Below are 25,475 nucleotides of genomic sequence, written 5' to 3'. Positions count from 1 at the left end.
GTTGTTCTCAGTTTTGAGCTATTATGAATAAATCTGTAATGAACATTCTCCAACAAGTCTTTGGATGGACATATGTTTTCATTTCTCTTGGGGAAATACATTATAAAAAACTGTCAAACTCTTTTCTGAAGAGGTTGTACCATCTTGCATTCTCACCGGATGTGTATGAGAGTTCTCCAGAGCTCTCCAGAGCCCGACCAATACCCAGTATTGTCTAGACTAATAGCTCTACAGATAGAGACAAAAGTCCTTAATAAAAGTCTGTGTGTGAGTGATACTTAACAAATACAAATCAAATCATTCACTTGGTTGTTCAAAATAACTCATTTCATTCCCATTATTAACTATGATAGCCAGACTTGTCCCCATAACCTCTCAGGTACTTCATGACCTCGCCTCAGCTGCTGCCTTGATCTTATCTCTACCACCCTCTTTTTGTTTGTTCTCCAGCCACAGCAGGTAGACACAGTACATACATTTATTTCTGTTCTGTCTACAAGCTGGATTCAGCCTTAAATATCATCCACCTCAGGGCCTTCAACAGTGGATGCACATTAGAGTCAGCAAGGGAGCATGGAAAAAATGATCAGTGCTTGTCCCCACCCCAGACAAATGAAAATCCCTGCAAATGATAGGCCTGTGGATTATTTTAGGAGCCCCCTCCCCCACCCGGGGATTCTAAAGTGCGATCTGAGATGAGAACGACTGAACTTCATCATCCGTTTTATGCCCAGGGGTTCATATCTCCTCTTCCTATTCAGGGGCCTAATTGCTCCAACACTGGCCTCCCCTTGTTAACCAGGAGGCTGGCATGTCATCGGTCTGCCTCCCTCCTGTTTTATTTCACCATGTGGAACTCAAGGCTCCTCTGCCTATTACCTCAGAAACACAGAAATTGGGGGCAGGAATGGACTTATATTATCTAACAAGGAGGTGCTCTGGAAGGCAAAGCAGATTGGAGCCCAAATTTCCAGCATTACAGTCTTGGTTCCTGATCTGTTTCCTTTTATATGCCTTTGAGTGAGTCCAAAGAACTGAGAAATCGAAGGATCCTCAACTTTTTTTGTATGTTTGCTCCAGTTCTCATTTAATAAATTTCTTCTTCTAGAAGTCCCTCTTTAAGTTAACTTTTCTTTCCCCAGTGATCTGGGGGTGGAGGCTGAAGTGTTAGACTAGTGTTCTCATTTTTATATGTAAATAAATCACTTGATTATATTTTTTGTCCTTATGTTATCATGAATATTTCAAATGAATTTTATATGGTTCTTATTTATGGCTTGGGAGCTATTTCACATGTTGGCTCATTGCCGCCTCATCTGCATATACCATATCTCAGCTGATGTTGATTGGTCTCATTTACATATTCATCATGCTCCTATTTTCAAAGATATTTTGTTATAAACTGGCTTTTCTTCCCCCTCCAGTGTTATAATAACACGTAGATGTGTTTTTAAATTGCACTCATTTCCATACATAATTTTTCTGGTTACCATAAATCACCACCTTGTCACCTACTCCCCCCACCCTATTCAGTGTAATCCTCACACTTTATACCAAGCTGACATATGGCTCTGAAGTAATTAAAGACAATGTAAACAGTTTACAGTGCACTTTGCAAAGCCACTTCACATTGCAGAGAGTTTAATGTTTCCTTTTCCCCCAGCCATCCCCAAAGCAGTGAGGAGTAGGGAGGTTTGAGACAGTGAGGCTGAGCAAAGCCATAGTGTGAACAGTGATCATTTCATTTCTCAGGGAGAAGCAACTGCCTCTCTTTTATCAGAAAGACTGCTTTCCCTTGTGACTTCTTGTAGAAACAGAGGGGTTGGGTTAATGGAAGAAGGATCATTGGACACGGGTTGGGCAGAATTACTGGGTTCTTTAAATCATTCTAACAGGAGGAAGGGGGAAGAATCAAAGCCTCAACCACCCAGGCCACAGAGACCTGTCTCTTGGGGATGAGAACCAGACTAATTTTCTTTTTCGACATTATCTGTTGGCTCTGCCACCAGCCCCTAGTCTCTTTTTTTCAGGCAGTGGTCTCAGGGCTTGTCAGTGGCTCTCCCTCCCCCACTCCAAGCCCATGTGGGTGGGGTGGGTGTTCTCAACTCTGAGTATGAAACCCGTTACCCAGGCCACAGCCACTCTGAGCATTGCTTTCCCTTAGTTGTGGTGGTTGGTCTAGGAATGGTTGTGTGATCTAAAGCAGTCACACTTAATTTTAAGACTTTTATGAGATGGAGGAAAAACTGGTCAGATCTTTCCTTCTGAATGGAACCCAGGAGTTGAGCAAGCAGAACTGCTGCTGGCATCTTGTCACCGGGTTGGGACAAAGGGCTGAAGCTAACATAGTATAAGGAAGACCTGAGAGAGGGAGAGAGGCCAAGTCCTAAGGACATGGATCCTGAATAGAGCTGTTTCTAAAGCTGTTGTCCTCTCTGACCATCAAGTTAAATGAGCCATTACATTTCCTGCCTTCCCTTAAGCCTATTCGAGGTTTATTTTCTTTTGCCTCTCACAACAGAAAGTGCCTAACAAATACAATGTTTGTATCACTTACTTTGAACATAATTATCTTGTGTATTTTTTTCCTGGCTTATATTTTAAACTATCACCACATAAGTACCTGAATCACAGTAGATTCTCAGCCATTCACAGGATACTTATCAACTCCTACATTGCTTATCACTATCGTTCATATTATTTGGTATTTTTATTTCTGAATATCTTGTCTTCCCAACTAATTATATTTGTTGATTCATTTTTATTCATGCATTTATCAGTTATTTATTGTGCAAGGCACCAAGGATCCAATACTGAGAAAAGCAAACATGTCCTTAGTCCAGTAGGGGAGTTAGAAATTAAATTATCACATAAATAAGTTTCATATATTGCTAAAATGAGAGTTGGCACCAGGAGACTAGTGATAGGAGAGTGTATGTAGGAGGGGGTTTTGCCCTAGTTGGAGAGGTCAGGGAGAGCTTTTCTAGGCTAATGACAGAGGCATGGGAATCTGAAGGATGGGTAGGAGCCAACTAAATTAAAAGCACAGAGTGGAAAAGAAGTGTTAGGAGGAACAGCATGCACCAACCAAGGCTCATGATGGGCAGATAACACAGTACGTTTTGTGAACTGATAAAGGGCTAATAGGGCAAAGGAGAGCTGTGAGACGGTCTCATTTCTTTTTTTTTTTTTTTATGTTGAGAGCACTGGTAAGGCATGGCATGTATGTGTATATGGCAGGACAGATGTGGAAGATAACATGATTAGATAGGAATTTAGAAACTATCACTCTGGTTGCCATGTAGTGAATGGATGGAGGATTGAGCGGAGAGCATGCTGGTGGATAGGGCAGCCGAAGCAGAAAACTGTTGTGGTTATCTAGGGAAAGATTACAGTAGCCAGAGAAGGAGATAAGTGGACAGATTAGAGGTATAGCAAGGAGATAAAAACAGTAGGACTGAGTTTTGTACTTTAATAAAAATTTATACTTGCCCTTGCCCTTAAAGAACAATGAAGGGATCTGGAAAAACTGTAAATTCTGAATACAGCCTGATAAATGTGTTGTTAGTAGTACAGACACAAGATTATGGTTTGGAAACACTGAGAGAATTCTGGAAAGGCTACAGAGGAGTAAATATTTAATCTGGACCCTGGAGGACTAGCTGGATTCCTTTTCCAATTTCAAGCGAAGTTTTAGGCAGAGGGACAACATCTACATAGACCAGTGTGAAAATATATTTTGTTAACTAATTAATTGGCTAATTAATTCACCTGTAACTGTGGGTTTGGTTTTTTTTTATTTTTGAGTTTTTGTTTGTTTGTTTTTGATCCGTCTATGTGCTAGGCATTGTTCAAAGAACCAGCCATCACATTCTAAATAAGTACAATGTCTGGTAATGATAATGCTTGAGAAATGGCAATTTCTCCTGCCTGGTGAAAATGTGCGAGTATGCAGTGGGTATGGTGGACATTTAAAGGGCTTTCATTTTTGTGCCAGGCACTTATGACTGAAGCCTATGGCAGTGAGAGTCCCTCCAGTTTCTTCTGCAAGAAAGTTTGAGCAGTGTGGGTCTGGCGGCAGGGAGCTAGGGAGATTGGAGGAGAGGCTGGCATGACAGCCTCACGTAACAGGCTATCTAAGTGTTGATGAGACTTTGGACCTAATAGCAGCAGGAGTGAGAGAAGGGCTGGATTCCAGGGATATTTTTGAGAAAGAGTCAATGGGGCTGGAAAGGGACCCGGGTTTAAGGGACAGAAAGTCAAGGGAGATTTTGAATTTTCCTGCTTGGGAGTCTCAACGTGGTAATGCTATTCACTGGGCAATGTGGGGAGATGAGAAATTTAAGAATAAAGACAGCTAATCTGGATGTATTATATTTGAGGCACTTGTCATTTAGGAGCCCTGATACTAGGGCGTCATTTGATATATAATGATCAGGGATGGTGAAAATAATATAAAAAAGAAAATGGCCAAAATGGAGCCCAGAAATCTGATTTTCTGAGGGGCAGCTGAGGAACAAGAAAGATGGAAAGAATCATCTATGGAGTGGTCCGGGAGCTTCGCAGAGTGGGCAGGAGGGTGTGGTGTCCCCGAAGTGGGAAGGGGAAAAAGTATTAGGAAGAATGGCAGGAATAGTCAATGACATCAAAAGCTGCATGTAAGTTAAGTACGAAGAACACAAAGTAGAAGTCATGAGTCCGGCTGTTCCATCTGTTGGGAACTGTCACAGAATAATTACATGGTGTTAGAGAATTTGTGGTCCAATATCATGAGGGCTGGCTGAGGAGTGAGTGAAAGAAGACAAGGGGGCAGTGAATGCCCCTGTTCTTTCACAAGAGTGGGAGTGGCAAGAAAGAGGAGAGGTAAAATTTTGCCACATGTGCAGAATGAATCAAAGGGATTTTATGCTCCGTGGAGAGGGAGATATTGAAGAGGAAGCCAATGCTTACTAAGTTCAGGAAACTGGCTAAAAACTCAGTGAAGAACAGAAATACAGGGAAGGAGATGAGAGAGGAGATGAGCACTCATCACTGACCAAGAGTAGAAGGTGAGACAGTGGATGAAGGGGAGCATAGAGACTGAAGGGTACAGTCTCTTCAGAGTTCGGTTTGGTGCCAGGCCTTCCACTACACAATGTTTTTGAAGCTCTGGGATACAAAAAGCATTGAAAAGAAATGAGATGAATTTAATTTTGTTTTAGGCATCTTGCTGTGTCAGTGTAGGCTGATTAATGGAGACAGCAGTGGAAATGGACACGCTGTGCTTGAGGAAGTTGAGGAGTTTGTGAGCCAGCTGCCCTGCCTCTGGGATTACTGCTCTATCAGCCCAGTTTAACAACTTTTATTTTTATTGGAAGGTCCCAGCTGGTGGTGAACATCCAATGAGGGGTCACTCATATCGGCTGGATTGAATGTGATTAAGGTGGATTATTTGTGGTATCTGGTATTCCTCCCTTTAGCACAATTTATATGCAGTTACAGGGCTGCTTGGGGACAAAGCATATCAGATAGGCTTGTTATTTAGCTCCTGTCACTTCCAGGCAGGGCAATGGCTCACCCGTCGAGGAATACACCTTGAGCAGAAAGCTCTCCAACTCTATTGCTTCCTTCTTTCCTTTGGTGAACTCTACTCCAAAGAGTGCCCCATCTCCTAAGTCCTATAAGTGTTGATGTCCTCAAGAAAGTAAACCCTGAAGACGGCAGGTTTTAAAACGGGCTCTCCTCCAGCTGGGGATCCTTACACTTAGGAATCACATAAGCTGTTCCCTTCTTTCAAAACTCCTTCCATGACCCACCGATGGGGAAACCAAAGGCCTGAGAGATACAGTGATGTAATCAAGGACACACTGTAAGCTTGTATTGAAGCGAGCTCTCCAATCCAGGATCCTGAGTACCGTCCTCTCAGCGGGCGTTGTAATTGCTGAGACATATCGCCATTCTCTCTGCTTTATATTTCCTTCATTAATGGGTTTCTCTCCTGCTTCCTCCGACTTTGGCAAATATTCTTAAACAGGGGTGAAAGAAGGGAGAGGAAAATGGAATGGCTCTAAGAAAGAGAACTGCACATAACCTGGGGGGTTGCTTTCTTCTTACAATGAAAAAAAAAATTTTTTTTCCCTCCTGTGTAATCCATCTATCTGTTGCTATATTTATTGGTGTTTAACTTCTGGCTGCCACTGTGGTGAAGAACAGATTTTCCTGGCCCTTGAGGCCTGGGAGATGGGATCAGGAGCCTTCAAGGGAAGAGTGGGTTATTTTAAACATGGAAGAAGTTATTGTACTTTTTCCTCCTATGCCTCATTTTGAGAAAAGCCTGTTTGGGGGAGATGCCTACATTAAACTAGTTCAGTAAGGAGCAAATGTTTGCATTAGCAGAGAGTTCTTCTCTTTTCAAAGGAAATCTCCTTCAGTGCTATAAACTTTCCTACTGCTTTTAAAATATTGATATATCAATTACCACCTGTCAGTGTGGCTTGGGAAAGAGAAGTCTCTAGAATCTCAAACACAAATGTTAGGCCCCGCTGTTAATTGAAACTTAATCAGAAATAATAAACAATATCCCTGGGTATGAGCAGAGAAAATTAGCTTTTATAAAAATTCAGCTCCCAGGTACTTGGGAGCAATGCCTTCGAGAAGAAAAAGTGAGGATTGCTTAGACTGACCTTAGGCTCATCTCAACAGCCACACTCTGAAAGATTCCCCATTATTAGGAAAGAAGATGGGAGGAAGTTCAGAAGGTTGTCTGGCTTCTGAGTATCACACTGGATATGATGTGAGGCAGCTGCCCACAGCCCGGTTGAGGCACTCACACGTAGTATTGTCGGGTACATACATTTTCTCCAGGTCCCCAAATCCAGAAAATGCTCCTTTTGGGATGACTCGAAGCTTGGTGAGAACAAACCTCCTGAAAGAGAGTGGACATAAAATATTACAACCTCTCCTTTCACTGATACACAGTGGAGTGCCTACCCCATAATAGCAGTCAACAGCCAACATGTGCCCAGTGTGGTCATTTAGTGGTAGCAGCAATTGCTTTTACATGATCTCTCTCCATACTTGCCACAAAGCCGTGATCCTCATTTTGCCTAAGAGGAAACAAGTTTAGTGACGTTTACAGATTGGCCCAGGGTCACCCAGCCGATGGGTGGTGGGTGACAGAGCTGAACTATGAACCCTCTCATTAGTACTCTGTGTAGCCTCCTGTAGCCTGCTGGGAGGTCTCTTCTCTTTCTCTACACCAACCCCCAAAACCTCTTCCCTTAGTGTCATTCTTAGCTGACCTTGCTTCCTAGTTCAAAGAGAAAATGAACCTAGTAGAAGAGAACTTACTCATGCTCTTACATGGCCCTCAGCTATGAAGCCCTCTGCACCCTGCCTCCCACCTGTTACCATGGGTGACCAGGCTCTGGAGATGGCGGAGACCAGCCCCTCTAATCCACATTAGATCTCTCCTCCTCTCTTCGAGTAGAGGTAACCACTACAGCAATTTCCCCCTTTCTTGTGTAGATTTTATTCACCTATTTTTGCTTCTCTAATTGGATCCTGCCCATCAGTATACAAACATACCATAATTTATTTCATCAAAAACAAAAACAGAAACAAAAAAAACAAACCCAAAACTCTAAACCTCAGCCACCTTCAGTTTTTGCCATTCTCTTCTGCTTGAAATACTTGTCTAATCCTACTCCAAAATTTCTTCCAGTGGCTCCTTATCTCAGTCAGGTCTTTCCCAGTGACTTTGCTTTCACATTTTATAGTGATATCCAGGACTCTCTGGGATCTTCCTGCTCTCCCTTTCCATGGACCCTTTACCCTCCATTTTGACAGGTTTCCCCTTTGCTTATCTAGCTCTTAGCGCAGTACTCTCTTCCTAGTTCTTGGACATCCCAGATCCTTTTTGCCTGTGTTTCTTCATTTGCAACTTTCTCTGCCTCGAGCACTCCTCTCTCAGATACCCTCATGGCTTCCTCCTCCGGCCGGCTATTTGCTCAAACGTCACTTGCTTAGTGATGCTTTTCCTAACCATCCTATTGAAAATGACAGTCTCCCCTAGTTAACCCCTAGCCCCCTTTCCTGCTCACATTTTTCTTCACAGCACTTCTGGCGTGTCATACGTTATGTTTATTCATCTATTTGTGTATTCACATATTTATTTATCTCTAACCTCTAACTAGAATACCAACTCTGTAAGGGCAGGGATTTTTGTAGAACTTGTCTGCTACTGTATACCAAATGCCTGGGAACATTACCTGATATATAGCAAGTACTCAAAAACTTTTTCTGAGATGGTTTTAATCAGTCTGAGAATTCTAAGCTTGAGAATGGAATTACAAGTGACACTTTTGGAATCTCTACAACAGGAATACTATTCCTTCCTCTAGCTTCCTTTCTCTTGTTTTGTGACTGATTCATAGGTACTCCTCCCCATCCCGCCCACCCCCACTCTTAAATCTTTCCTTCCACAAGGTGGTGTGTCAGCAGGAATTAAACAATGAAACACTAAGGATTTGGATAGTTACGCAAACCTTCATTGCTTTAGTTTCCTATTACTTATTGGTGTTAGTGAAACTCCTGTTACAGGTAAAGTTATTGAGGCAAACAGTTCTTTAACTTTGTTTGCCTTTGGCTGTCGTGTGGACCGGCTCTATGGAGAAGCAGTGTGAGAGAGAATCTTAAGTACTGTTTTTGCTCTGGAGGAGTTTTATATATGTAGGAAGGTAAAGCCAGAAACCTTGGAATCACCAGAAAACAGTTGTGGGATACAGTTGATGTAAAAACTATAAGTGTTATGTAAATATTGAAGTGAGAAAGATCCCAAAGTACATAAATATACAAAAAGAAGATGGGAAGAAGTGGGTAAATTTGAGACTGGGTCTTAAAACCATCAGGTCATACATACTACAAGCACAGTCTATATGAAACCATTTAGATAAAAGAGACCTAAATTAAGATTGTGAGCTATGTATCTGGAAGAGTGTCAACTTCTAGAATTCCCATCTGAAAAGAATCAATGTTTTGTTTTTTTTTTTAAAGATTTTATTTATTTATTTGATAGAGATCACAAGCAGGCAGAGAGGCAGGCAGAGAGGAGGAAGCAGGCTCCCCGTTGAGCAGAGAGCAGATGCAGGGCTCTATCCCAGGACCCTGGGACTATAACCTGAGCCAAAAGCAGAGGTTTTACCCCACTGAGCCACCAGGCGCCCCAAGAATCAATGTTATTTAATCTTAGTTAGCATAGAAAACTTCTTTTTGTTCCTGTTTATCACAAGACAGAAGAATGATGAAAACAAACTAGAAAAAGCAAATAACAAGTCAACTGGATAGTGCTTTTTGATTCAAACCTAGTAGCAGATACGTTTTCTAAAATTTTCAACACCTATACCTGTACTAAATGTTTTAAAACTTATTAACATAATCAAATCCTTTTTTTTTAAGATTAAAAGTCTTCCATTTCCTGAAATGTAAAAAACTAGATAACATGAAGAATTTCCACTAAAAATCACCCAGAAGTCTTCTATAAATTATAACAAATACTATTTTAATTACATAACTGAGCTTATAAGAAAGTATGAAAGATCCCCAGGGGCCCAAAGTAAAGCCACTGAACACAGAATGTAAACAGGAACTGAGGAGGGTAAACTGACGCTGAAGTATTCAGGGCAGAGGTCAGTTTCTGGACCTGGTAGCCAGGTGCTCTGTGTTTTGATGCTAAGGTGTTGGGTGAGATGAGATAAGATGAAATGCAAAGATTTATTTTTGTGTTCTATCTTGTTCATTCTAGGAAAAAAAGGTGCAAAAAATGGAAGACAGGCAATTTTTTTTTTAAGATTTTATTTATTTATTTATTTTACAGAGAGAGATCACAAGTAGACAGAGAGGCAGGCAGAGAGAGAGAGGGAAGCTGGCTCCCTGCTGAGCAGAGAGCCCGATGTGGGACTCGATCCCAGGTCCCTGAGATCATGACCTGAGCCGAAGGCAGAGGCTTAACCCACTGAGCCACCCAGGCACCCAAGACAGGCAATTTTTAATGAAATGATGTCTGGAAATTTTCCATATCTTAAAAAAGACATCAATCCCCAGATTTAGAAATCTCAAGTCCTAGGAAGGGAAACAAAAATAAATCTACTGCCAGATACCTGTGAATTAAAACAGTGGAACCAAAAAAGAAACGATCTTAAGATATATTACCTTCAAACAAAAATAATTAGAAAACTTCGTAAATATCTTCACAATTATTATAGAAAATAACTGCCAGTTTAGAATCCTTTACCCCGAAATAAACATTCATATGTGAGGTTAAAATAAAGACCCTTTTAGACAAATTTGATTAGTCATTAATGAAATTTTAGCCAAGGAATCTCTCTGGAGAAATAAGAAAATTTAATCTAGTAAGAAGACACAAAAAAATAAACACTAGTGAACAGAGAAATTAGTATGCCTTATTGAATAGGTGGATTTTCATAATATTTGGAAAACTTACTATTCAATAATGCTGGAAAAAATACTGACCAAGAATTAGGTCAGAAAGCAAATCGGTATAGAATTTTGTTTAACATGGTACATTTAAGTTACTTAAAAATCAGTTATGAGAGATAATAATTAACACCCCCCCACAATACATGTGCAGACATCTAGAAAGTCAAAATTAAATCAAACCAAGACAAAAAAAAACCCACTCTTTTAAGTCACACATCAGCCAAAGAAAAAATTTACATATTAATTAAGAATTGTTTGGAATTGAACTGTAGTGAAAATATGAAATTTACGGAATGCAGCTAAATCACTATATACAGAGAAATTAATAGCTTTACTATCCCCCAAAAGAAAAGAAAATGGAAAATTCACAAGCTACATTTCCAACACAGGAAACTAGTCAAGGAATAATACAACAGTGGAAACAAAACTGTAAAGTTAATATTACTCCATTTCTGGTCAGAACTTTAGGTACAAACTTAGTAAGAAAATTGAGGAAATGAGGGACTATTGATAGAGATGTTTTGAAAAGATAAACACTCAGCTAGACATTACAACTTGATGTAGATACAGTTTAATCTATACTAATTTATTTCACTTATTATAAGGTTAAGTTTCTTCCTAAGTTTATTGCTAACATGGAATAGGAGTTTTCTTAGAATATTAAAAGATTTATTAGAATAGTTTCAAGAGTTTTGACTTACAACTTTAACACTAAAAATGACTCTTATGGAAAAGTACATTTATCCGAATGTTTGTTGAAGGAAACCATTTATCACTTAAAGTTGCAAACTCTACTTATATGTTTATTTTAACCAGTAGCTTTCTGATAATTGATTCATTATGACTTTACTGATCCAGCTCTAATTAACTCATAAAGTTGTGCTCAGATTTCCTTTAAATCAAAAATATTGGTAAAAGCATTATTTCTATGAATTTTCACTTTAGAAATAAATAAATGAGAATCTAACAGATTAACTTTGAGACACAATTAAAAATTTAATGCTGCCTTGAGAAAAGAAACCTAAGGAATATAGAGGAAAGTAATAAAGATAAGAGTAGAAATTGAAAATTATAATAGAGAAGATCAATAAAATAAAAGCTATTTTTTAAGTAAGAGCAATAGAATAAAAAAATCTGTTCACTTCAACCAAGAAAAAAAAACCAAGCAAAAAAAATGAGGGTCATGAAAAATGATGCTTGAGTTAGGATGTTCGTTTTTGTTTTTGTTTTTGTTTTTTTTTTATGTATAATTGACACAATACTGCATTAGTTTCAGGTGTACAACACAGTGATTCAACAACTCTTTGTGTTTTGCTACACACACCACAAGTAGAGCTTTCATCTGTCACCCATAAAGCACTATTACAGTACCACTGACTGTATTCCCTATATATACTATTCTGTTCATCCCCATGACTTACACATTCCATTACTGAATGCCTGTATCTCCTACTGTCCTTCACTCATTTTCTCCATCCCCGACTCCTTTCCTCTCTGGCAACTACCAGATTCTTCTCTGTATTTATGGGTCTGTTTATACTTCTTCAATTGTTTTGTTTTTTAGATTTCACATATAAGTGAAATTATATGGTATTTGTCTTTCTCTGACTTACTTCATGTAACATAATACTCTCTGGGTCCATCTATCTTGTCACAAATGGCAAAAGTCACATCATTTTTTATGGCTGAGTAATACTTCATTGTTTCTGTGCATGTGTGTGATGTGTGTGTGAATTCACGCATACACACGTATATATACACATACCTCCATACTATTTGCCAAAGTGTCTGTACGAGTTTACATTCTCAGTAACAGTGCACAAGGGTTCCTTTTTCTCCACATCCTCACCAATGCTTGTTACTGCTTGTCTTTTTGAGTCTAGCCATTTGGACAGGTGTGAGGTGGTAGATCATTGTGGTTTTGATTTGCATTTTCTTTATGCTTAGTGACGCTGAGGATCTTTTTATGTGGCTGCTGGTCATCTGTATGTCTTTGGGAAAAAGTCTATTCATGTCTTATGCCCATTTTTAAATTTGTTTATTTGGTTTTTGGTGTTGAGTCGTATATGTTTTTTAAAGTATTTAGGCTATTAATTCCTTATTGGATATATCATTTGCAATTATCTCCCACTTAGTAGGTTGCCTTTTCATTTTGTTGATGGTTTCCTTCAGATAAGCAGGCTTTAAATTAGAGAGCCCTAGGAACAATTTTTAAACATTAAATTTGAAAAATCAGACAATACAGATAATTTTCCTAGAGATAGACACATAGCACAATTGATTAAAGAAGATGTAGAAAAACTGAATAGATGTAAAACTGTTTATAAATGGGGTTGGTAGTTTAAAACCTCTCCACCCCAAAATAAGGTCAGCATCATATGATTTTAGAAGTAAACTATACCTTTTTAGAAAAATAGAAAATCTCAATCTTACACAAAGTATTCCAGGAACTAGCAAAGAGGGAATACTCTCCAACCCATTTTATGTGGCTAGTATAACATCAGTAATAACACCAGAGAGGGACAATAAAAAGAATAAAGATTAGGCCAATCTCATTAATGGAAAAAAAAAATCTGAAATAAGGTAGTGACAGTATGTACTCCAGAGAGGCTAAATAATATATTGTTGTCAGTTTGAGTTTGTCCTAGAATTCAAGTGTTGCTAAATATGAGAAAACTCTATTAAGATTTCCACACTGAGAAGTTAAAAGAGGCATAGAAAATATATTTAGTAAAAGTTTACTCACTCTAACACAGGAAAGGGAGGAATATTCCCAATCTGTAAGTGGTAAAAAATCTATCAAACACTGCATTAATTCCACACTCAATGGTGAAGTACTAGATATATTCCATTTAAAGTTAGGAATAAGGAAACGATATTTGCCAATACCTCTTCCATTCATTATTGTGCTAGATGTACTAGCTTAGATAGTAAGAGAAGAAAAAAAAAGATAGTGCTATTGATGAAAAGTTGTCATTATCTATAGGTAACATTATTGTCTACAGAAACAAAGAAATCTACTTGAATTTAAGAGATCAGTACTTGAACTAATAAGAAAGACTAGTAAGGTAGCTTGCAGTATAATTAGTGCATAAAATAATTTATATTCTTATTTCAAAGTATATCAATTATAATGGCCATAAAACTTAAACAATAAAAGGAATCTAAAAAAACAAACTAGGGTTATATGGAGAATAATCAAATACTTAACTGAAAAACATTTTTAAAAACCATGAAAAAAAAAAAAACCAAACCAAAATCCTGACCTAACAGAAATGCCACATTTATAAATGGGATGTCTCAGTATTATGAAGTTATCAATTTTAATCCACATTAATATATAAATTAAATGTACGACACATAATTTTTTTGTTTTGGTAGGTTTGTATGGAAATTGACTAGCTGATTAATACTCTTTGGAAGGGCAAGTTTCAAAGAAGAGCCAGAACAGTTCTAAAGGTGTAAAACAAGATTGGGGGAATTGACATGCCAGGCAATATAATTTTTAGAAAGCCTCAGTGATTAAGATGTGATGGTATCGACAGGGATTAGGAAATAGGCCACTGGAAGAGAATAGAATGCCACAGAAATAGATCATAAACAAAAGGAAATGCGAAATGAAAGAATAGCATTAAAAGTTAGTGGAGGAAAGTGTGGATTAATCAAGAAACTATTGGTTATCCTTATAGAAAAAGATAATACTTTTACTTATTACCATACTAAAAATCTCAATATTAGGCTTCCTGAAGATCTAAATGTGAAAAGGCAAAAGTTTAGAACTTTCAAATAAAATATAACATTCTGTTCAGAATACTTTTTCCCCCCAGAACACTTCTATTTGTATTTATTGTTATTATTTTATGTGAGGCTTGAACTCACAACCCTGAAATCAAGAGCTGAGCTGAGATCAAGAGTCAGATGCTTCGCTGACCAAGCCACCCAGGTGCCTTGGGTTCAGAATACTTTTAAGTCAAGCAGAGAGAGTCAATTATCATATGGTTTCACTTATTTGTGAAGCATAAGGAATAATGGAGGACATGGGGAGATGGAGAGGAGAAGGGAGTTGGGGGAAATCAGAGTGGGAGATGAACCATGAGAGACTATGGACTCTGAAAAACAATCTGAGGGTTTTGGAGGGGCAGGGGGTGGTTGGGAGGTTGGGTGAGCCTGGTGGTGGGTATTATGGAGGGCATGTATTGTGTGGAGCACTGGGTGTGGAACATAAACAATGAATTCTGGACTACTGAAAAGAAATTTAAAGAATAAATAAAAAATTTTTTTAAAAAAGGACCCCAAGGGGCACCCGGGTGGCTCAGTGGGTTAAAGCCTCTGCCTTCAGCTCAGGTCGTGATCCCAGGGTGCTTCCTCCTCTCTCTCTCTCTGCCTGCCTCTCCGCCTACTTGTGCTCTCTCTCTCTCTGTCAAATAAATAAAATCTTAAAAAAGGACCCCAAAATCTGCACACCAAAATTGAAAAGTTGATACATTTGACTATATTAAACTTAATATTTCTATTAAACGAGGATACATAATTGAAAAGATAAGCTATAGACTGGGGAAAGATACCTGTAACACATATAAAACTAACAAAGTTAGCTTCCAGAATATGAAGAACTTTACAAAATAATAAAAATAAAATAAAACACAGTAAAAAAACATTGTCAGAAGATATGAACAGGCAATTTATATAAGAGGAAATGCAAACAACCAGGAAACGTATGAAAGGAGGCCTAACTTCATTAGTAATCAGGAAAATGCAAATTTAAATAAAAATGAAATACCATTACAAACTACCACTGGCAAACATTAAAAGGAAAACTTGATACAAGGAAGACTTGAAACAATAACATTGCTGGTGAGACAGTAGAAAAAACAGGGAATTTTCTGTAGTCTTGATGGAAGGATAATTTGCTACAAGTACTTTGAGTAGTCATTGACAATATGTGTTAAAGTCCAGGTCTCTCTGCCATTGGGTACCTGGAAATAGGCAAAAGATTAATTACGGTAACAAAATTTATAATAGTAAAACGGCGGGAACAAATTTCCACGAACAAAAGAACGAATACATAGTAATAAAGTGTTGCGTGTTGACATAGCGCCAAATGGTAAAGCAGTAAAAAGAAATGAACTGACCAGAGCTGCCTGCGGCAATCTGGATAAATCTCCAAAGGGTAATGTTGAGAAAAAAAGTTGGTGCCATATATACACAATATGTACAGTATATGACTCTTATAAAGGTTAACATGCAAATTAAAACAATGTATTGTTGCGTATAAATCGTGTCTTTATTCTGTGTTTTTGATGTTTTGACATCTCAGGGTTTTGCGGGCTCTGGAGTGCCTACTCCCACCAGGGCTAGCTAATTCTTAGAGATGGCAAATAACTGGCCTTTGAGTGTGCCTTTCATGTGCAAACCAACTAATCCAGAGTCTTTAAGGCCTACAGCCTCCTTTAAAGAGCCCCTACACTCTGTTCCTCTGCCCTGATCACCCCAGGGCAGCCCCTATACCCCAGAGTCCTTGGAAGTTATTTAAAGTAGGTGATCCTAAACCTCCTTATCCTGTTTCACCAGTTCCCTTCAGGGAAGCCACAACAAAACCTCTTGCCAAGTTTCCCCCTCTGCTTCCCAGTGTGTCCTGGTGTGCCCCTCCAGAGTGTGGGTTCTGTGAGTGTAACAGAGTATCTTTTCAATATCTATCTCCTGATCTGTTGGCCTCACCACTCCTGAATAAATAATAAAACCTGTATTTTTTTTTTTTTAAACCTGTATTTTAAAACATGCTTCAGTGGGGCGCCTGGGTGGCTCAGTGGGGTAAAGCCTCTGACTTAGGCTCAGGTCATGATCTCAGGGTCCTGGGATTGAGCCCCACATCGGGCCCTCTGCTCAGTGGGGAGCCTGCTTCCCCCTCTATCTCTGCCTGCTGCTCTGCCTACTTGTGATCTCTCACTCTCTGTCAAATAGATAAATAAAAAATCTTAAAAAAACAAACAAAAAATGCTTCAAAATACATGTATAGTTATCAAAAGGAAACTTGAGAATGCTCACCACCAAAATAAGCACAGTATTATCTCTGTGACAAGAGGAAAAGGAGTGGGACACAGCCATAGCCAAAATATTTTCTATTTTTTAAAAAGATCTGGACAGTGATGACCAAATGTTAAGATTCAGCAAAGCTGAGTGTTTTAGGAGTGTTGATTATATTATTCTCTACACTTCATACTTGAAATATTTCATAATTTTTCAAGATTGAAATTCTCACCAGGCCATATCCACAGCATCATTTATTTGTTTTTAAACAGAGGGAGCAATTTGAAAGTATCATCATATTGTTCGCGTCAGATGGCACCTTTCCTCCGTATGGGAGCATAAAGTGTCTGAATGATTTCTGTAAAAAATGCACAATTCATCAAAATGGATCTGAAAAGAAAATTTTCTTCACTGTATTGCAGGTTATTTAGTGTCTCTTCTGTGATAAATGGAGTAGGTGGGATTTACTTTTTTTTCTTCCCTGAAATTGGGAAACTTTAGGATTCCCTTGAACTCTGTCTCTGTTAGAAGCAATTCATATCTTGGGCAGTCCATTCACCCTTGGCCAAATTTAATTTCCCTTTTTGGCTTAAAGGAGAATGGTTTAAAAGTTCCTATAAAAAGCTTTCTGGCAGCCTGGAAAACAGCCAATACTCTTTTTGAGAAAGCTGCCTTTTTATGATGGCCCAAGTGTAAATGACACTGGGCTCTGTGTTCTTTGAATTTCACACAAGTTTAAAAATTAAAGTGAGAACAGCTTGGCAAAGGATATACAAGAAGAAATTGATCATCTTCCTGACCTCAAAATGCCAAGAGTTTTTGAGCTTTATACTCTTTAGATCAAACTCTTACTCTAATTAACTTGCTGGGAATGTGTTTAGGAAAACTATCGAAAGAGGTGGATTGAACTAAATGAGCAAATCATCCGGAAAAAATAGACTTTAAATAACACGATTTGGCTGTTTACCATGATCCAGCAGACGACTGCACCACTATCCAAATCATCTGTGCATCTAATTGGTTGCATTTTTCATTTTGTTACACACGGGTATTGAAGCCATTGGGGCAGGGAATAGCAGGAAGGAAGAGGTTGGAAGGTAGGAAGGGGTAGTTTCCACAGCATTTGACATTAAATTACTCTGTTTTTCTAGGGCCTCTTCACATTTTGGCATGAATCCTAACCACCTAGACGAGAGATGCTCTGTCACTGTAAATACAGAGAAATGGGTTCATCTGGAATTAGCCTTTCATCCACCTGTGGGCATTGTAAGCATATGCCAAGGATTCATTGGCCAGGGCCGTGTTGCAGAGTCTCCCATGAGGATTTCTTGGGATAGAAGCATCAGTGTTCTTTGTGTCCCTCTTTCATGGTGTGGAGGGTGTGCTTGTCCTTCATCTTAAACCAAATGTGGGAGGTAATAGAACCAATTAAGGGTGCTGACATACATTTCCTGCAATATGGGAATTAGAAAGACTGGAACATGATTCAAGGTTGACCTCTAAGGGTAGGAAGTATCCAGCTGCTTTGGGAGAGAACTGTAGTTTTATAGACACAGGTGTGGGTTTCCCATGAGTCAGACCTAGAGCCTGTAGCAGGGAGCTCGAGTGCTCACACTGAGGAAGATGGGCTTGCCTGAATAGTGAACTGACCCCAAAAGAGAGCCCCAAGTGTGGGCTGCTGGACGCCAGTAGGGGGAGGAATTGTTCTTCCGACGATGGAGGCCTCCAGTGTGAGGGATCCTGAGGAGCCCAGGTGAGCTCCACTGAGAATAAAAATTGGCATTTAAATACTGGCCACAATCAGGGGGTCCCAAAGCTAGATGGCCGCTGCAGCCTCAGAGTGGGATCCAGTTCCTTTCCTTCCAGTTTCCCTCCCTGCCAAGGCCCAACCCAGATGAAGCCAGAAAGAGTGGCAACTGGAGAGAAAGGGAAATAAGAGGGAATGAAGAAACCCTTCCTCAGTTGGGGAGTTTCCAGATCTGAAGCATTCTCTAGGATGACCCTGGACTTTGATTTATTTATGAGGCTGGAACATCTATGATGCCTGCACCAAACTTCATCTGTGGTGAGGAAAAATGAGTCAATGGAGTGGTTTTGTCTGGCAGTGGTAGTGAAAAAGAATGTTACTTTCTGGTTGGACCCTACTGAATCCATCTTGATAGGTAGGATTTCTGATTTGGTGAAAACTTTTCCCAAGTCATCCTGTGTAGTCCTTCATTTGTGAGAGAGAAAGTGCAAGGGACGTAAACAGGGCATGGTATGGAAAGTCAGAGAACATTCTTATTCCTACTTCCTGTCCTTACCTAGCTCTTATTACATGGGCGACGGGCAATTTAGGACAGAGTGAGTAATTTGGCTCTCCTTTTTGCCAGAGTTTATGATAGCCAAGAAACATTTTCAGCTCAGGGGCCCAGCCATAGTGACTGTCTAAGTAGTACCAGAATGGCTGGCTATAAGAGGGGAGATCCAGTTGTCTTCAGTTTCCATAAATCATCTATTAGTTAAACGTTCAGATGCTCTCTTTGGTATAGACCCTGCCACGTGCCATTGTGTCCACTCATGATGCATGATGTTTTCTTCAGGAGAAAAGTTTATGTTTACAAGATAGAAACTCATGAGGCAGGCACCACTCCAAATCCAGCTCCAGTGACACCTCCCGGCCCCCTGAGTCTGTCTGATTTCCCCTCAACAACCTTTCCAGAGTGGTGATTCTTCACTTTTATCATCTTCCAGTGAACAGGGCTTTCTAATAGCTATTTTGAATCTGCTTTCCTTTTTTTTTTTTTTTTTTTTTCATTTATGTCCTCTTATCTCAACATCTGTGCTGGGCTGATAAAAAAGGACGTAGGCACTACTGCTAACTGTATATCACTGCTGACTTTATCTCCTCCTCTGCACAACCTTTACATCAAGGTTGTGGAGACCTTTTTTTTTTTTCCAGCTCCCCCCTCCCTTGTTTGCACTGAGTGGTTATAGAATTACTTTCTACACCACATTTTATCACCTGTTCCCGTGCATCTTCTTATCTGAATCTGATGCCTGATTTATAGCTCATTTATATGAAAGTTCAGGATGAGGAAGCAACGTGGTGAGGAGAAGAGATCATGAGGGTAAAAAATTAGAAATCTGGGCTCTTTTCTGACTCCACTACAGGTATGCAAATGCCTAGGAAAGTCAAATCCCTTCTGTAAAGTGAGAGGGTTGGACTGGATGATCTCTAAGGCCCTATAAGATAAATTTTACAGTGTGGTTATATAGAAGAATCTTGAAGCTGTCTCCTGTTTCAGTCATATTCTGTTTTAAGCAAAAGAGATAATTTTGTGTTAAGCACTCAACATGGAATAAAGTCCACCCTAGGGATTTACTGAATAATTACTAGCCCTCCTTTTTCTCTAGTCAAGATCAAAATCACTTTGAGCTTACCCTTTCCTTCTCATCCCTCGGCCACCACCCAGGCCAGACCATCCTCCCTTCCACTCCTCATGTCTGTAACCTTGGCAGTGACCTAATAATAAGTTGTCCCTCCTCTGTTCTCTACTGTCCAATCTGTCTCATCTACCATGTCCCAAATTTTCCTCCTAAACACTACTTGTCATGATTCTCTGCCACTGAAAAGTAAGACAAAACAAAAGGAAAAACAAAAACCCAAAATTAAAAACACATGAAGCCCTTCAATGGCTTGATATTGCCTCTAGGAATCTTAACTAATTTGTTATCCATTGGGGCACTCCACTATCTGCCTCCATTTCCTTTCACCTTTTCATTTCTATTTCCTACAGGTAAACACAGATCTAGCCATGCCCTTACCATTAGTAAATAGCTATGTTATATTTTCACTAAAATCTCATGAGTCTATGTCCCACCTCCCAAAGTATATGGAATGATTCTATAGAACAGCAACTATGGCACTTGTCTCTATTCCAAAGAGCCTAGTCAGTGCTTAGCCTATTTCAGGTATTAACGTGTATTGGTAGATTGAGGAGCGATGTTTACAGTGCTGAGAGCATTAAGTTTGAAGCATTTGGGTATCACATACTCTGAATAACATAATATGTGCCCTTTGGAGCCATTCCTGCCATATCAATCAGATTTGTTGAAAACAACACCTAGAGCATACATGGATGATGAGACGGAATCTAGCTTTCTAAGAATTTACTTAATAGACCCATGGTGAAGAATATATAAAGGATTTCTCAGGATATTGTGAGCAGTTGGTAAAAACTTCAAATTATTGGCCCATGAATGGAATCTAGATCAAGACATGTTTTGTTTACCTCACACAGTATTTTAAAGAAATTTAAATTGGTTGCCAGCGCTCAAATTGTGAAAGTTCATCTAAAATTGCAGATTTATGGCTTCTCTTGAAGATTAAGAAGATGTAGCAGTACTAGGCTACTTTCCCACATAAGTACAACTGGCTATAGTTACACGATGGCTGATGCTTAGACATGGCCCAAGTTACAGTTGGCTCAACTCCTTCCTAGTTTGGTCCTGTGCCTTAAGACTTTTGAGTTTGGGATTTCTGGTACCTGGAAAGCTATTCTGAATGGGCTTGAACTCTTTGGAACCCAGTGGTTCCCAACCTTGGAGGCATAGTAGAATCATATAGGGGAATGTTGACATAATACAAATTCTTAAACCTCACCATTATTGGGTAGGGGAGAGGCACAGTCAGGCATTCTTATTTCAAAAGCCCCTCCCAACCCAGGTTATTCTCATGCATGGTTAAAGATTGGGGACACCTTTAGAGGCAGGTTACAAAGCAGCAGCAGCAGCAGCAGCAGCAAGTTGCTCTGATGGGTAGTTAGGGAGTTGGCAACTACCCGTGGGCACGATGGGAAAGGTTTTTAGAAAGCTGCTTTTATTCTAAATCCCCCTCTCCTCAGTATAAGGTTGAAGCATAATCTAAGAGGTTCCTTGTAATTTAGGAGTTCTTTATAATCTAAATTGACACATCATTATGATCCACTGGAATAACAACACAATAGAATGTGTGCACCTTCTTTTGGAAACTTCCTTCTTTGGTCATTGGAACTTAAGTTTTTGGTATTGGGATTGGATCAGGGTGGAGGGAACTCTACCACGAAGTATATAATGTGGTGAATAAGGGTGATGCCTGTCATAGTAAAGAAGGAGAGTATTGAATGGGATTGAGACAAGCCAGAGGGGAGGGAGTTCAATGTGAAGAAGGACCAAAGGCAGATCTTGAAATTCAGAGAATATCTATTTGTTCTTTTGACAAATATTCTTTGTCATACTGTTTGTATGTCTGACACTGTTCTAGGCCCTGATGACATTATGGTAAAAAAAAACAAAGTATTTGCCCTAATGAGTTTATAGTCTAGTCAGGAAAATAAGGAATGGGAAATGGTTAGAACAAAGGTGAAGTCATGGCACAATTGCTTGAAATGAAAGGAAGGTCAATTATGTGTAAATTCACAGGACAAAGGAGAAACATTCCTTTAAGAATTACACTAATACCTATAGATAGGTAGATAGAGAGGAGCAGGGGCAGAGAAGGAAGAGGGCAAGACAGACACAGACCTAGGTACAGTTACTCCTTTATAAATTATTTATTGATCATCTACTACATGACACACATTAAGGTTTTAGGAAAAACAGCGGTAAGAAAGATACATTTCCTGTTCTACCAATGTTAATTCTATTGTAAGAGATACATATGTAATCTAATAATTATCATGCAGTGTGTGTGGTGATGACAGTGGTCATATTCAGTGCTTATTGTGTGAGGTACTATGCCAAATATTTCATTTGCCTTATCCATTATCTTCAAAACGGCCTTAAAAAGTAATGATACTTGCAACTACTTATAGATGAGGCCATGAGTTAAGAGTGGTTTAATAACTTACCAAGCACATAGCTAGTAGGTGGTAAACCAGATTATTGAATTCAAGACTGGTCCCTGAAGACATGCTCACTTGCTCCCTATTGATATACAAAGTTATATTTCAGGTGTATAGCATACCAGTTCCGTAGTTCTCTATATTACTCAGTGGTCAGTCTGAGAAGTATAGTCCCCACCCGTCACCATACAGCGTTATTGCAGTATTATTGACTGTATTCTATGTGCTGTATTTTTTTTTATCTCTGTGACTTCTTTATTTTATGACTGGAAGTTTGTACCTCTTATTCACTTTAACCCATTTTGCCCACCCTCCCCTCAACCTCTCCTCTGGCAATCATCACTTCTCTGTATTTGGGGGTCTATTTTTGTTTCTCTATTCTTCTTAGATTCCACATATAAATAAAATCATATAGTATTTATCTTTGTCTGACTTCTTTCACTTAGCATAATACCCTCTAGGTCCATACCCTCTTGTCCCATGGCAAGAGCTCGTTCCTTTTTGTGGCTGAGTAATATTCCATTGTATATTTATACCACATCTTTACCCATTCATTTATTGATGGACACTTGGGCTGCTTCCATAATTTGGCTATTGTGAATATGCTGCAGTAAACATAAGAGTACTTATATCTTTTCAGATTAGTGCCTTTCTTTCCTTTGGGTGAGTACTTTGTAGTAGAATTATGGAATTGTATACTATTTCTATTTTTTATTTTTTGAGGAAACTTAATACTGTTTTCCACAATGGCTGCACCAATTTACATTCCCACCAACAGTATATGAGGGTTCCTTTTTCTCTACATTCTCGCCAACACTTGTTTTTTCTTGTCATTTTGTGTCTAGCCATTCTGACAGGGGTAAAGTGATATCTCATTGTGGTTTTGATTTGCATTTCCCTGAAGATTAGTGATACTGAGCTTTTCATGTGTCTGCTGGCCATCTTTATTTCTTCTTTGGAAAAACTATTCAGGTAACCTGTCCATTTTTAAATGGATTCTATGGAGGTTTTTGGTGTTGAGTTCTAGGAGATATATATGTTTTTGATATTAACCCCATTATTGGATATGTTATTTCCAGATATCTTGTTCCATTTCCAGTAGGTTTCTTTTTCATTTTGTTGATGGTTTTCTTTGCTGCGCAGAGCTTTTTATTTTGGTATAGTCCCAGTAATTTATTTTTGCTTTTGTTTCCTTCGAGGAGACGTATCCATAAATAGGTTGCTAAGGCTAATGTCTGAAAGTTTACTGCCTCTGTTTTCATTTAAGAGTTTTATGGCTACAAGCCTCACATTTAGGTCTTTAATCATTTTGAGTCTATTCTTGTGTATGGTGTAAGGAAGTGGTCCAGTTTTTTTGTGGTTTTTTTTTTTTGTTTTTTTTTTTTGCATGTAGTTGTCCAGATTTCCTAGCACCATTTATTGAAAAAAACCTTCTTTTCCCCAAGGTATATTCTTGCCTCCTTTGTCATAGACCAATTGACCATAACGTATAAGTTTATTTCTGGGAATTTCTGTCCTGTTCTGTTGATCCACATGTCTTCTGTGCCAGTACCATACTGTTGTGATTACTAGCTTTGTAGTATGTTTTGAAATGTGAGATTGTTCTTTTTTGTTATAATTGCTTTAGCTATTTGCGTCTTTCGTGTTCCGTGCAAATTTAGGGATTATTTGTTCTAGTTCCGCAAAAGATGCTGTTGGTATTTTGATAGGGATTGCATTTAATCCATAGTTTGCTTTGGGAAGTATGGACATACTAACAATGCTCTTTCAATTTATGAGAATGGTATATTTTTCCATTTGTTCCTCTTCACCTTCTCTTGTCAGTGTCTTACAGTTTTCAGAGCATGAGTCTTTCACTACCTTGGTTAAACTTAGAATAACTTATTTTATTCTTATTTTATTTTTATTTATCTTATTTTATTCTTATTTTATATACAAACTTACTTTATTTCTTGTGTTACAGTTGTGAATGACATTGCTTTCTTAATTTCCCTTGCTGCTACGTTGTTATTAGTGTATAGAAATACAACAGATTTTGGGGCGCCTGGGTGGCTCAGTGGGTTAAGCCACTGCCTTCGGCTCAGGTCATGATCTCAGGGTCCTGGGATCGAGTCCCGCATCGGGCTCTCTGCTCAGCAGGGAGCCTGCTTCCCTTCCTCTCTCTCTGCCTGCCTCTCTGCCTACTTGTGATCTCTGTCTGTCAAATAAATAAAATCTTAAAAAAAAAAAAGAAATACAACAGATTTCTATATATTAACTGTGTATCCTTTCAGTAGTTTTTTGGTGGTGTCTTTATGGTTTTTTTATACATAGTATCATGTCATTAGCAAATAGTGACTAGAATTTACTTCTTCCTTACAAATTTGGATGCTTTTTATTTATTTTTCTTGTTTGACTGCTGCAGCTAGGACTTAGAGTACTATGTTGAATAAAAATGGTAAAAATGGATATCCTTGTCTTATCCCTATCTTAAAGGAATTTAGTTTTAGAGGGATTTTAGTTTTCCACCATTGCGTATGATGTCAGGTGTGGGTTTTTCCTACATGGTTTTTATTATGTTGAAAGATGTTCCCTCTAAACTGACTTTGTTGAGAGTTTCTATCATAAATGGATATTATATATTGTCAATTTTTTTTCTGCATGTACTGAGATGATCATATGGCTTTATGCCTCTTCTTGTTAATGTGATACATCAATTTGCAAATATTGAACCACCCTTTTATCCCCAGGGTAAATCCCACTTGTTTATGGTGAATGATTCAGTTGATTATTGAATGATTGTGGAATGATTATTGAATTCAGTTTCTAAATATTTCATTGAGATTTTTTGCATTCATTTTCATTGAAGATACTGGCCTGTACTTTGCTTTTTTTTGTAGTGTCTTTTTCTGGCTTTGGTATCAGGGTTATGCTGGCAGAGCTGGTAAGGTTTGAATGAAAGTGTGAGTTTTAAAGTGAGATGAACGAGAGCGAGACAGGTCTGGGGCTTAGATATTTCTCTAAAAGAAACAGTAAAGGTGGTAAATGAATTGAAAGTGGGGAGGATTATGCTGGGAATAAGGGAAAAACACAAGCCTCAAAAAAGTGAAAGAAGGAATTTTACCACAA

At 38.7% G+C, this 25,475-nt stretch overlaps 1 protein-coding gene across 1 annotated transcript in view; it reads right to left on the bottom strand.

Moving 5' to 3' along the window:
• FSHR (follicle stimulating hormone receptor) overlaps positions 1 to 25,475 on the bottom strand; it is a 159,017-nt gene that overhangs the window by 79,571 nt on the left and 53,971 nt on the right. The window contains 1 exon segment of the mRNA XM_047745358.1: positions 6,833 to 6,904. Within this exon segment, the coding sequence (XP_047601314.1) occupies positions 6,833 to 6,904 (72 nt within the window).

The sequence above is a fragment of the Lutra lutra genome, chromosome 9, assembly GCF_902655055.1.
Source record: "Lutra lutra chromosome 9, mLutLut1.2, whole genome shotgun sequence".
Taxonomy (NCBI): Eukaryota; Metazoa; Chordata; class Mammalia; order Carnivora; family Mustelidae; genus Lutra; species Lutra lutra.
The sequence above is the reverse complement of the archived record's forward strand: the minus strand, read 5'-3'. Positions and strand labels throughout refer to the sequence as shown.